Here is a 13,068-nt window from a genome sequence, read left to right on the forward strand (position 1 = left end):
GAAACCCAAGGAGGGGTTGCTATGAGTTGGATCTGACTCCATGGTAGGGTGTTGCATTTGTTGTTGTTAGCTTCTTGCTTTAGTGGAGCTCTGGTAGCATAGTGCCTAAGGCATTTGACTACTAACTATAAGGCTGGCAGTTCAAACCGACCAGCCACTCATCAGGAGGAAGATTGGGCAATCTACTTTCATAATGATACTGTCTCAGAAGCCCAAGAAGGGGTCTCTATGAGTTGGATCCGACTCCACGGCAGTGAGTTTGTTTTTTGGTTTTCTTGCTTTAGTGGAACCAAGGACCCCTGTTAAAGGTTGCAGTTTGCCATATTAAAAAAATATATATATACTAAGATGGCACTAGGGAAGTCTAAATTTTAGGAAGCAGATTGGAAGTTACTTTTTGGCACATTAGAAAAAAAATTAGTGCAGTTGGAGAAGAAAAAATCTTCATTTTCAGATACAACAGGAAAAAAAGCAGCATTTCCTTGCTGTCTTTGCCTAAAGAAGATTTAAGCATAAAGATATCTGTAAGTTATGATGCTAACCCTCTGAAGGCCTTTCTTATTTATATTGAGGAAATAGCATAACCAAAGCCGAAAGCTTAATTGTTCTAGGAAAATGTTTTTATTTCTAGATTCAGGTAGAGCACACTTTGAGTTGTGTGCAAGGTTTCTTGTACCACTGTCACAGAAGATGAAGGCTCTAACAGTGGTATAAAATTAGAGTATACGTAAAGACGCTGTGGAAGGTGAGGCACTATCTATATTCCATGGTCTGTTTACAAAGAAAAGTGAAAATCCTGTCTTTCCAGCTGTGTGTTGTTGTGTGCCCCCTCCCTCAACGCCCCCATTGTTCTGCTATTCCTGCCCCAAGTGAGCCTTTTTCCAAGGCAAACAAGCATAAAACGGAAGGGAAATGGGAATGTACCCATGTTGTGGTTTTACACTTAGGCAAAGGGGAAACCTAAGGCACCACAGGTCCTAAGTGGTCAGGTATTGTTTTCTCCCCTCCACAAAAAAGGGCTGGGGTGGGGGTGGAGTAAGTGGAGGAAAGGGTGGCAACACAATGGCAGATTCTCTAATGAAGTAGGTTCCTCAGGTCCTCCCCTGCTTCAGAGCATGCTTTCTGAAAACAATGTTTTATCCACGTAAGAGTGGTTTGTCAGACTTGCTACAAAAAGCAAGAAGCTGAAGAATTCACTAGATAGTAACTAAACCAGTGTTAAGAAAGAACATAAAATTACCGCCCAGCTTCAGAGTAATGACGGTATCTGTCAAAGCAGTGTTGAGAAACAAGGTGAGCAGAGGGGTAGAAGGGCTTGATTACATGAAAGAGGCAGATTATACCTTTACATTATCAATTTAAGAAGCAAATGTGTGAGTGTTTGAAGAGCCTTATTACTTTCAGATCTAAGTCATGTTTCAGTGCTTTAATTATATATGCTTAAATATTTTCAGTTGAGATATACTTAGATTTTTTGCTCTCCAGAAATCTTAGAGCAGTAACATTGACAACTAGAACCAAAAACAACCAAACTCACTGCCGTCAAGTCAGTCAACCCATCCTTGGGTTTTCAAGGTGGTATCTCTACAGAAGTATACTTCTGAGGAGTGGCTGGTGGGTTTGAACTACCAGCCTTCTGGTTAGCAGTCATATGCCTTAGGTACTATGCCACCCCCAAAAAACAAAAAACAAAAACCAGGCACCAGCATGGAAGCATGTTAGACTATTGTACCATGAACTGTTCATTGCCTTTTTCTACCAATTTTCTTCCTTTTCTCTGAGAGACCAGGTATAATTCATACTTCCAATATTTGGTGTCCAATATTTATTTTATCTAGACCTATACTCTCCCAAATTATTCCATGCTTCAAAGTTATTCCTTTATTCTAACTCTCTGCCTCCTCAAGTCTTCCAAACAACAAAACCCTCTTCTATTTCTTCACTGACCCTTGTCCGCACCAATCTACTCTGCATGTAACAGACAGGCTGCTGAATCCATTCAAAACCTTTTCATTTCCTTCCTAATAGTCACATTCCTAACGAAGAGACCCAGTACCAGCAGCACCACTAGATTATATAAATAGAACAAGGGGCTTGGTGGATAAAAGTGAAAACTTTAAAATATGAGCCACATGAACAATTTGCCACTCGAAACTTAAGAAAATGTGGCCTTGTGTAAACCATTTTACCTACTTTTTAATCTAGACCTCTTACTGGAAGGTCTGGAGGAATGGTTAGCTATTCTCTCACTATGATTCTATCATAACACTTCCAAGCCTAGGACATATAAATTTCTAAGGTAAAACACCTTCTCTGCACTATTCCTTCACTTCCATTTATTATCTTAATTTACAAAAAAGTAGATGAAATGTAAAAGCACAAATTTAACAAGAATTATTTTATTATTTACAAAATACATGGTGACAATATGGGTACATACCACAAATTACAAGAGGGAAAAGTACAGGGAAAAATGGAGACAAATGTGTTAAATGAAAAGGTACCCATTTGTGTGGAGTCCACTGAAAATAAAACAGTCCTTTGTTAAAGTTAGACCAGACCAAGAGTAGGTATACTGCTGTGTTAAAAAAAAAAAAAAATGCCATTAACTTAGAAACACACCTCTACTCAAAAGCAGAAAAGTGTTGGCAGTGTATCTAAATGTGTTCTAAATTAAACTATAGCAAATGCAGATCTAATGTTCCATAATACGGTCACTTGTTTTAGGCAGGAACCTGTGAGAGACTTGACTGCCTATCTTGCTGGAAGAGCAAAGCCCCAGGACTGATTAACTTCCCTACCTTCCATAAGGCTTTGTTCAGGTGACTTTGGAATGTGGTATCAAACACCTCATTCATTTCTGCTGAAAGTTCCCTTAGAACAGACACTGAGGATTCATCACTGGCATTCAGAATCCGCACAAAGAATTTATTCCACAATTCACCATCTTTTAGCCTAAAAACAATATAAAACCATTTCCATTAAAATTAGGCATATGAAAGAGTTCTTTGTGTTTAACTTGGTGATACACTTATGCCTCGAGATGATTTATATAATAACTAGAACTCTGGTATTAGGTATCACTTAAGTAATCCTTTGGAAGCCCAGGGAGGAAGTACAAAAAAGATGACCACAGTGGGAAAAGTCTTAACACAAGGCATGTAAAGGGAAAGTTAGTCTCTCATCTGAATCTATGTATTTCCTGTGTGCTTATTAGATGTAGCTCTTTTCTTCCACAAACAGAAGAAAACTGAACTCTGTCCCCTCTCCTCTAATCTTGCTAGAATACAGGCCATTGAAACCCTCTCCCCCACTGCTCCACCAGTGATTTACTGTCTTCACAATCCTCTGAGAATCTTAAGCTTGACTGAAGTAACTACCACTTAAATGGACATACCTTTGTTTATTTTTTTGATCAGAGAAACATCTATTATTATAGAAGGTAGGACTGTTAGGAAATCCCAACTGACTCCATCTATTTCTACTTGTGTTATCTGGACCTGCCCAGGACCACAGCCAACTGGAGACACCTGAATCGATCATATGTGTCTTACATTACATTTTAAGTCTATTTTTAAAGTAACAAAAGGGACAAATAAGGCTGGCCAAATTGTGGGGATGAGGAAAACAGAAGAGAAGGATATATTAAATCTTCAACACTGATCTCCCCCCACTAAAAAAAACCAAAGACTGTATCAAGTAAGTGATACATTGGTAAGCTTATGTATTCGGGCAAGTAGGCAGGCAGGCACTGCCTCTGAGTCGGATCCAACTCACAGTGACCCCTCCTTGGGTTTCCGAGGCGGTATCACTACGGAAGTACATTGCCCAACCTTCCTTACAAGGAGTGGCTGGTGGGTTTGAACCACCAGCCTTCTGGTTAGCAGTCAAATGCCTTAGGCACCACACCGCAAGAGCTCTTATAAGCTTATGTATAGGAAGGTAATATTAGCTATGATAAGCTAAAGGGGGAACATGGCTATTTAACAAGTTTTATTAGTAGGCTTGAGGGAGTACTAAGATTCTGAGATCAAGCAGTTCTTATTAAAAGATCATTTACTTCTTCACCAAGGAGATTCAGTTCTCTGATTTGGTTTTGCACATTCATTAAATAAATAATAGCCTAAAATCAGTGTATAATTAAAAAATTTAACTTCCTTTACGAGATGCTTATTAGCTTTTGTTAACAAAAGCTACTAAAAAGGGCTCTAGATTAACACCATTTGGTTAGAAAATCATTCTCACAAAATGTTTGCACTAACACGTCTAAGCTGAGAGGCTTCCATGCTATACTAAGTTGAAGTCTGTGTCATACATCAATGTCCATGATGATGTCCTGAAGTTTGTATAGTTTCTTACTTTTAACTGGCAATTCTTTTCCTCTGAACTAGATGTCCCATTAATACTTCAACAAAAACTGGTTGAAATGATGGAAATCATGCTATTGAAATAATGGCATTGCTCTGCCAAAGCAGAGGAACCGCCCAGGAAAAAGAGAGATTATCTGAATAGGCAAAGACCCTGAAGTCACTGATACTTACTCAGAAATATTTTGGCTAAGTTTCCAGAGGGACCCATCCCAGAAGACCTGTAGGTGTTCCTTGAACAATAGTAAATGTGCTAAATCTGCTATACCAAACAGGTCTACCTGAAATCACAAAAAGCACCATCAGCTAAAATAATTCTTTGCTGTTATTATGGCAGCCTATTTATGTAGAAAGTCAAGAAGATATAGTGCTTAACTAAGTTTATTTTATGATGTACATTTTAGAGGACTGTTTCTTACCCTTACAGTAAAGGGAGAAGCTCCCCAAGAAGTAATCAATGGAGACAACTCTAGGAATTATCTTCAAGAACAAAGGATGACAAAAATATCTAGATCGCCAAATGCAAATTTATAGATCTACTGAATTTGCATGGACTCCAGTTGTGATCCAAATGTGATCCAGCTGTGATCAAAATGTGGTCCACATGACTAGTTCAGGTACACGGTACATGATCAATCAGCAAATGTCCAGAGCTGAGTCAGAAGGGATTTTTGCATATAATGCCACTATACAAAACACTTCACATTTGTCCTAAGGCTCTTTTTAAATATTTCATTTAATCCTCTCAAACATTTAAATGTACACAAAACAGAGATTGTTATCATTATTTTATATAGAAGATCACAGAAAACCACTTGTAAAAGGTCACATGGATGGCAAGTGGTAGAAATGGCCCTGACACTTAGGTTACTGAGTTAATCATCTGTTTGCACATGTATGTGTATATTCTTCAGTATTGTGACATAAAAATGGTACATTTTGCTTGACTTGGTGATATGTGAAAACTAGGTCATCTATACCAGGCGAGACAATACCGGTAAACACTAGCTTTCACAGCTTAGATAGTAAGAAAGACCTTACAAAATCCTCTCCCTATTTACCCAGGCTTGTTTTACACTTACCTGGTAGGGAGAAGAACAGTTGGCCAGGATCTTTTGTCCTTCCAGGATCTGTACAGTCCGAAAGCCGCTGAGGGTACACACATCTAGCTGTACCCTAAGGTCAACACTGTAGGAAAAGTCCACTATCTTCAAAGCCTGATTCTTCTTATTAAAATCATAGGGATCGTGGATTCTGAGCCCAGATTTAAGAGAAAGAGATAATAAAAATAGGCCATGAAAAGAAGCTGCATAGCTGGTCTTTTTTTTTTTTTTTAAAAAAAAAAAAAAGGTACTGCAGGTGTGTCTTAGCTATGCCAATAGCTCCCTCCAGTGGTTTGTTATGAAAATGCACCTGTAAAAGCAGTGGCAGTGCCCACCCATATACATGGTAATGTCAAGATTAGTATGGTGACACCAAGTATATCCAAACCACAGCACACAGCCACCACACAACATCTATCAAGTTCCAAGATTATACAAAGAAAGAACTGGAGTAGAATGCAAGACTCTGCCCTGTACAACACATACTGGCACATATAATAACAATGATTTATATACATTGATGAGAATTATGTTGGGGAATATGAAGTTTTAAGTGTCACAGCCTTTCCTATTTACTATTATAGATTAGATTTGCCAAGTGCCATTTAAAGCCTTTTCAAAAGTTAACTGAAAATAATACAAGGCTTTTTGGTAAAGTACCACTTACACTGTAAAATTAACCTGTTTCTACTAACACCATATTCTATCTTACTCTTCAATTATCTGTAATACAACTTTTATTTCTTAAGAAAAATATGCTTTATGATACTAATTCACTACCAATTAATTATGTTTTTCTTGGGTTTATCCATGCAATAAAGCTACTCTTTATTAGCTATTAGCTATTCAGCTGGGAGAACATTCACATGTTCCTTTTTCTACTTTTCTTAACTAGTTTTCTCAAAATCATTGATTTATATTGGTGGCAAAACCTATATTCCTAAATACAGACTTTGACTAATTCAATCACAAACCTCTATAGACACAATGATGTATTTTAAAATTGACAATTGCTCCCATTTTCCTTGGCACAAGATTCAATTTTTTTTTTTTTGGCCACCATAAAATTATGATTTCCAAATATTTTTAAAACTTGGGAGAGTTAGGAAAATTGTTTCTTAGATTATTAATAATAATAGTAATAATAATAAAACCTTGGAAAATCTCCTAGCCCTCTAATTGGCCACTAATTCACTATTACCATGGGCAAGACATACCACTTTTTTGGTTCTCAATTTCTTAAGAAATTATATGTAGAAATTGAATTACATAATTCTAAAAGGCTTTTAATTTTTTGTGAATCTAAATGAAATTTCCCATCAAGTTTAGTAAGTCATGGCAAAGTAAAAGACAATGTTCCTGTGCTTTCCTAGAGTCCGCTGGCAGCTCAGAGGGTATGTGAACAGAAGGCAAACCCCCAATCCTAAAAAGGAATAGAAAATTCCTTTGCTTACAATTTGAGAACTCTACCGTTACCTTCTGAACTCTGTGCTATGAAAAGAAAAACTATACCAGAAGTTCTCACATTTGGAAACATATGAGATTTTTGGTGGTCGCAATGGCTTGGAGAATGTTACTTACATTTAATGGACAGGGGAAGGGAGGTGGTATCCAATCTACCCTGCAATGCTTGGAAGAGACCTATACAAAGTATTGGTTCATCCAAAATACCTATAAATGCCCAGGATGAAAGATGCTGCTACATTATGCCTGGGGAAACCATTAGGACTCTGCTACCCAAGAGAAAAAGGTAGAATAATCTATTTTGGCTATAAATGCAGAAATACATTGAAGGTTCTCTTAAATTCAACTATAACTCAGAATCTAAGTTCTCTCTCCTCTTACAGACTAAATAGTCAAGAGCAACATAAAGAACATAAAGCATCTTTAAACCAAGCTCCTTTACTCAAATGCCATGAGACCAGTGATCACAAAAAAGGTGTGCTGGTCTGCTAGTCCTTTTCACAAAACCAAAATCTTGGCCCACCTTTGCCTTGTATATTCTTCAACATTTTCTATATTTTCTCAGTTCTGTTTTCTTTCTTTTAAATCTGATTTGGGTCGAAGTTTACAGAGCAAATTAGTTTTCCATTCAGTAGTTCATACACCTTTTGTTTTGTAAGTATTTTCTCAGTTCTTAATACTTTGGCTTCATTTCTTATTTCTTGCTCTGTGCACCTCTTGAAACTGATAGCCAAAATGGGTTTAATTGGACATTAAGCCCCTTCTCTTTGCATAGTTTGGCACCCTGGTTTTACTAACTTCTCCTGGCAATCACCTCAATCTGGTCTATCCCAAGCTTTAGTCTATGAAATTTAACATTGCCTCGGTTTTGCCAGCATCCTTGCTAGATCTTCACTGGCCCCACTCAAAGGACTAGACAATCTATTTTATATCTTTAAAGAAATTTTTATCTCTTCTTGACAGGAATCATCCCAATACTAAAAGTGATTCTTTTATCTGAATCAACATGTTTCCTCAATCTGTTTTTCCCTCTGAACCCTTTTAAACTATTCCCAATCAGTATTGATTATTAGGTAGCAAATATTCTCTTCATGTATCATCAATATAGCATTTATCAAAAAGCACAATAAAATGGCAACTATTCATGTTTTTGGAAAAAGCTGACAGAATTATAAGAGAATGGAAAGGACCAACCTGTTTCTAAGAATCAGACTCCTTGGACTCAAGTCACCATGGACTATTTCTGCTTTGTGTAACTTCGCCACGATTGTTAAAAGGTCATAAACAATCAACACTGTTATTTCATGGGTAATAAATTCACTGTGTTGGAGAAGATCCTGGAAATAGAAGGAGAGAAAACTATTTCTTAAGTTGGAAGGTAGGCACACTAGTATATGTTTTATTGTAATTTTAAAAATTGTTCATGTAAACTATATACACTCTAGTATGTATGTTCCATATGAAAAAGTAAAGAAAACAAAACAAAAATTTCTGTATCTATTCTGTATTATATGCAACACCTTGACTGCTGCTTTTCATTCTCCCTTGCTGTTCTCTTCTAGAACACAGGCTCCTTGTACACAAGGTCTATGTTCTAGTTTTAGCAACACTATGATTCCCCCATAATATTGCAAGGATTTAATGATAGTGGATGAAGAGAACAAGGATGGGTCCTGGTCCATACAGATATGCTACACACTCATTTTAACCATTTTATAGAATTCACATCACTATCAAAATTGGCAGCAAAAACTTTTTAAGAACATATCAAGGAATAAAATTGTGTTTTTGATTTAAAAAATAATCCAGTAGAAGTTGTTGTTGTTATGTGCTGTCAAGTCGGCCCCAACTCATAGTGACCACTCCTTGGGTTTCCCAGGCAGTATCACTACAGAAGTAGATTGCCCCATCTTCCTTCCGAGGAGTGGCTGGTGGGTTTGAACCGCCAGCCTTCTGGTTAGCAGTCAAATGCCTTGTGCACTATGCTACCAGAGCTCCCCCAGTAGAAGTAGCATATATAAAGCAAGAGTGGCATGAGGTGATGATGATCTTCATAGTTAGGTGACTGGTTCATGAGAGTCCACTGCACAATCCTTGCTACTTTTGTAAATGTTAAAAAAATAAATAAATAAAATAACAAAAAGTAAACAAACAAACCCCAAAAGACTTTTGGTCAAAATCACTTGGCAAAAGTAAAGGATCAAAGCTTTTAATTTACAACTTAACTGGTCTACTTCTAGAAGATCAACAGAAATTTTCTAGTCAATTCCTTTGCTAAATGGAGCACAATCTCTCTATCTGAGGACTTTAAATTGTAAGCTTTTAGTATCATTGCTAACCTGAAGAGTGAAGCAGTTTATATATTGGTGCCAAAGAATACAGCCATCTTGGTATAGATAACAGCTACACAAATGATCATACTCCTCATTTAAACGTTCCTTTAACTTGAGGTTGATATAAAAGTCCCATGGGATAGGTTGAGAAGATACCTGTAAGACATTATATTTTAAAAATAAGAATAATTAGTCACTCCTGTGGCTTTCAGCCGAACAACAGATAGGCATATATGGGGTGAACATTTGTATCAGGTAGATTAACTCCTTGGAGTGATCAATCAATTGTGGGAGAACAGAAGGGCAGTGTTTGCACCAGCTCGGGGAGAGGGAGGGTGGTGGTGGGAGGGCAGGGGAGGAAAGGACACAGGGAAGAGGTAACTACAGGGAAGAAATAGGAAGAGAATTGTTACATTGCAGGGAATTGCAGTCAATGTCATGAAACAAAATATGTATGAAATGCTGTATTGAAAATGAATTTTCTCTGTAAACTTTCACTCAAATCACAATAAAAATGAAAAAAAGTAAGAGTAATTAGAATCTATGCTTATGTTTGTAAGACTGACAACACATTTCTTCCAGCCCTTCTGATACTTGGACAGAAATGTAACAGTAAAGGGATATTTTAAAAGATACATATATCTATAATAAAGAAGAGGATACAACAGTAACAAAATTCTGGAAGCTGGAAACAGAATAACAAGAGATAATAATCCACTTAGAAGACCCAAGGGAAGCTGATTCTAGCAATGGAGAAAGCTGAGGAACCCAAATTTAATTATAAGATCATTTCTCGATAGTGTATAATCGGCAGCACCAATTACTTCTGGGAGTAAGGGTGAGGGCAGATCTAAAAAGGAGCAGTTGAGCACCGCTGAAGAGGAAGTTAGACTTCAGATTCTCTCTCCTGCTCTATGTAGCCCTGCCCAGCAACTACTTCTCTCCCATTCCAGAAATTTATTCCCTAGAGAGGTTAAAAAGGAGGGGCTCTGGACTAGAAGTAACTAGGCACCACTGAGATGTAATAACTATATGGAAAACAAGAGAAAATTTTTATATCAAACATTAAAATGCATCTCCCACAACACATACCTCCTCCCTAGACTAATTTCCCCACTCAACTTTTAGGAAACTAGCAGCCAGGCTCTTATCTCCAAGCAGAAAATTAGAAGTCTTCTGACTAAAGACTGCAGGAGGTAGACAGTGGGAGCTCCAACAAAATGTCCAAGTAAGATCATCCTACAGTGAGGTCCTCAGCTATCAAGGCCCACCCATTTACACAGAATTTTTAATTAGCTTTCTAGTGTCCCACATTTAAATATGAATAGACAGCCAAGAACTCATAGAAAGCCTCTAATACGAAATACAGATCAAAACAGACAAAAGCAACTAGGAGAAAATAGACAATTCAGGAAGAAATTATTTTTAAAGCATCATTAATATCCTCAGGGAGATAAAAATATTCCATCTCTGAAATGAATAACAGAATGCTATAAAGAACATTCTGAGAATGGGAAAAAGCACTTGCAAATTAAATACACGATGAGAGAAATAAGAAACAGTAAAAAAACTGAAAATAAAGTTGAGAAAAAAATTCTAGAATATACAGCAAAAATAAAAAGAGCTGGAAAATAAAGGGAAAAAGATAAAAATTTTAGAGCATCTGTCCAGGAGACCCTATACCCTAATAAAAGGAATTCTAGAATGAGAGAAAAGAAAAAGTTAAAGGGAAGAAAAAACTTTTCTTGGAAGAAAATCTCCCGAAACTAAAGGAATTTCCAGATTGAAGTGGTCAACGACCTATTCAAGTTATGTAGTTGTGAAATTTCAAAATATTGGGGACAAAGATAAGATCCTACAAGGACACAGAGAGAAGGAAAAATAGTTTCACACAAAGGTTCAAGTATGAGAATGGCAAAAGACCCAAAAGAATTGCCAGAAACTAAAAGACAATGGAGTTCATCTCCAAATTCCAAGAAAAAAAAACCCCTTTGAATCTAGAATTCTAGTTCCAGCCAAACTATCAAACAGGTGAAAAATATATAAGGAATTTTCTGACATGCAAGGTCTTTAAAAAATTTATATTACATATATCTTCTCTCAGAAAGCTACTAAAGGGTTGTTGTTGTTGTTATTTGCCGTCGAGTTGGCCCCAACTCATAGCGACCCCTCCTTGGGTTTCTGAGGCAGTATCACTACAGAAGTAGGATTGCCCAACCTTCCTTCCGAGGAATGGTTGGTGGGTTTGAACCACCAGCCTTCTGGTTAGCAGTCAAGTGCCTTAGGCACTATGCTACCAGAGCTCCTACTAAAGGGTATGTTTCCTCAAAATATAAGGGATTAAACCAAGGGAGAAGGAAAAATGGGATCCAGGAAACTGTGCATCTAATATAAGAGGTTAAAGCAAATCCCCAGGATAATGGTGAGAGGAAATTTCATAGTGACATTGTGCATGTCAAGCCTAGACTATCATTTGTCCAGATTGGAGCAGACCAGAAAATTCCAGGAGACATTTCCTCAAAAAGATAAAATTGATAAATACTTAATATGTTTGAATGAATTGAGGTATTTATACATTAGCCTTTTTGATATCTGATCCTGGTCTATAGTGATGGCCATCTCTTGACAGCTCATCATCATCTCTGACTCACAGAGACCCTTCCTTGGGTTTCCAAGGAGGTATCTCTACGGAAGGAGATTGCCCGATCTTCCTTCCGAGGAGTGGCTAGTGGGTTTGAACTGCCAACCTTCTGGTTAGCAGTCAAATGCCTTAGGCACTACACCACCAGAGCTCCCTAAGGAAGCTTAGAGACTATTAAAAGGATCTGAAGGTACCCTAGAGCCAGAGACACTGCTTTAAAAAAAAAAAAAAAAAAAATCAGTTGTCATGAGCTATAAGTTACAGCTTAAATCTACACTATTTAGAAAGTAGTTGAAATGACAAAAAAATGGGTCCCACCTTTATTATGGTTAACTCTGCAGAGTTCCTTGGTGCCACCCAGAATAATTTGTAATCTTCACATATTAGGTATTCTTGTTTAATGCAATAATCTTCATTACCTGTTGAGAAGATTTGATTGACTCCATTTAAAAATCACTGTGAAGATTTATACACTCCTAGCCTTTACCTTCTTGTTTAAGGGCTAGAGGTACTGTTATTTTTGCAAGTTAGTAGCACCTAGAATACTTTCCAAAATCATTTGTTAAACAGTGAAAGAAGGGAACACATATATAATTCCTATTATTACTGGAACAATGAACTTATCAATATGTCAACTTCTATACAGGTAGTCCCTGACATATGACATACTCAATTTATGATGAGCTGCACTTTATGATCTTCTTTTTTTCGGTCCATCTTATCGTTAACTAAATGTACCACATACTGTGTTTCAGCACATAATTTGCTGATATCATTCTCACATGTTCACTCACAAATGTTCAAATTTATTTACTGTTCAAAACACTGCAGTATAGATTTAGCTTTCTGAACTAAATCAAGGGCCTCCGTTGCTTAAATACATGGACCCAATGTTGATCACTTTGATAAAGTTAGTAGGCAGATTCAGGAAGCAGTGAGATGTTACAGCAAAATATATGAAGAAAAAAGGAAAAGTACTAGACACACAACTCTCACTAATTTTCTGACTAGAAATGCCATCCCCATTCCCAGGGACAATCCAGATGATTTATAAGTTTCCACAAGTGAAGTTATTACTTCAACTGACAAAATGCCATCATTCAACTCTTGTTCATTGTCAGAGTAAATTTTCATGATTTATATATATTAAAATAATGTAT

General features: G+C 37.0%; 1 protein-coding gene across 1 annotated transcript in view; it reads right to left on the bottom strand.

Moving 5' to 3' along the window:
• Nucleotides 1–2,723: 2,723 nt before the first annotated feature.
• The window catches only part of BUB1B (BUB1 mitotic checkpoint serine/threonine kinase B), a 100,731-nt gene continuing 90,386 nt past the window's right edge, over nt 2,724–13,068 (bottom strand). Inside the window, 7 exon segments of the mRNA XM_042780894.1 lie at nt 2,724–2,955; nt 4,542–4,648; nt 5,450–5,621; nt 8,129–8,271; nt 9,274–9,423; nt 12,227–12,419; nt 12,905–12,911. Coding sequence (XP_042636828.1) covers nt 2,724–2,955; nt 4,542–4,648; nt 5,450–5,621; nt 8,129–8,271; nt 9,274–9,423; nt 12,227–12,419; nt 12,905–12,911 — 1,004 coding nt within the window.

The sequence above is a fragment of the Orycteropus afer genome, unplaced genomic scaffold (genome assembly GCF_000298275.1).
Source record: "Orycteropus afer afer isolate SDZICR_OR568_19922 unplaced genomic scaffold, OryAfe1.0 scaffold00068, whole genome shotgun sequence".
Taxonomy (NCBI): Eukaryota; Metazoa; Chordata; class Mammalia; order Tubulidentata; family Orycteropodidae; genus Orycteropus; species Orycteropus afer.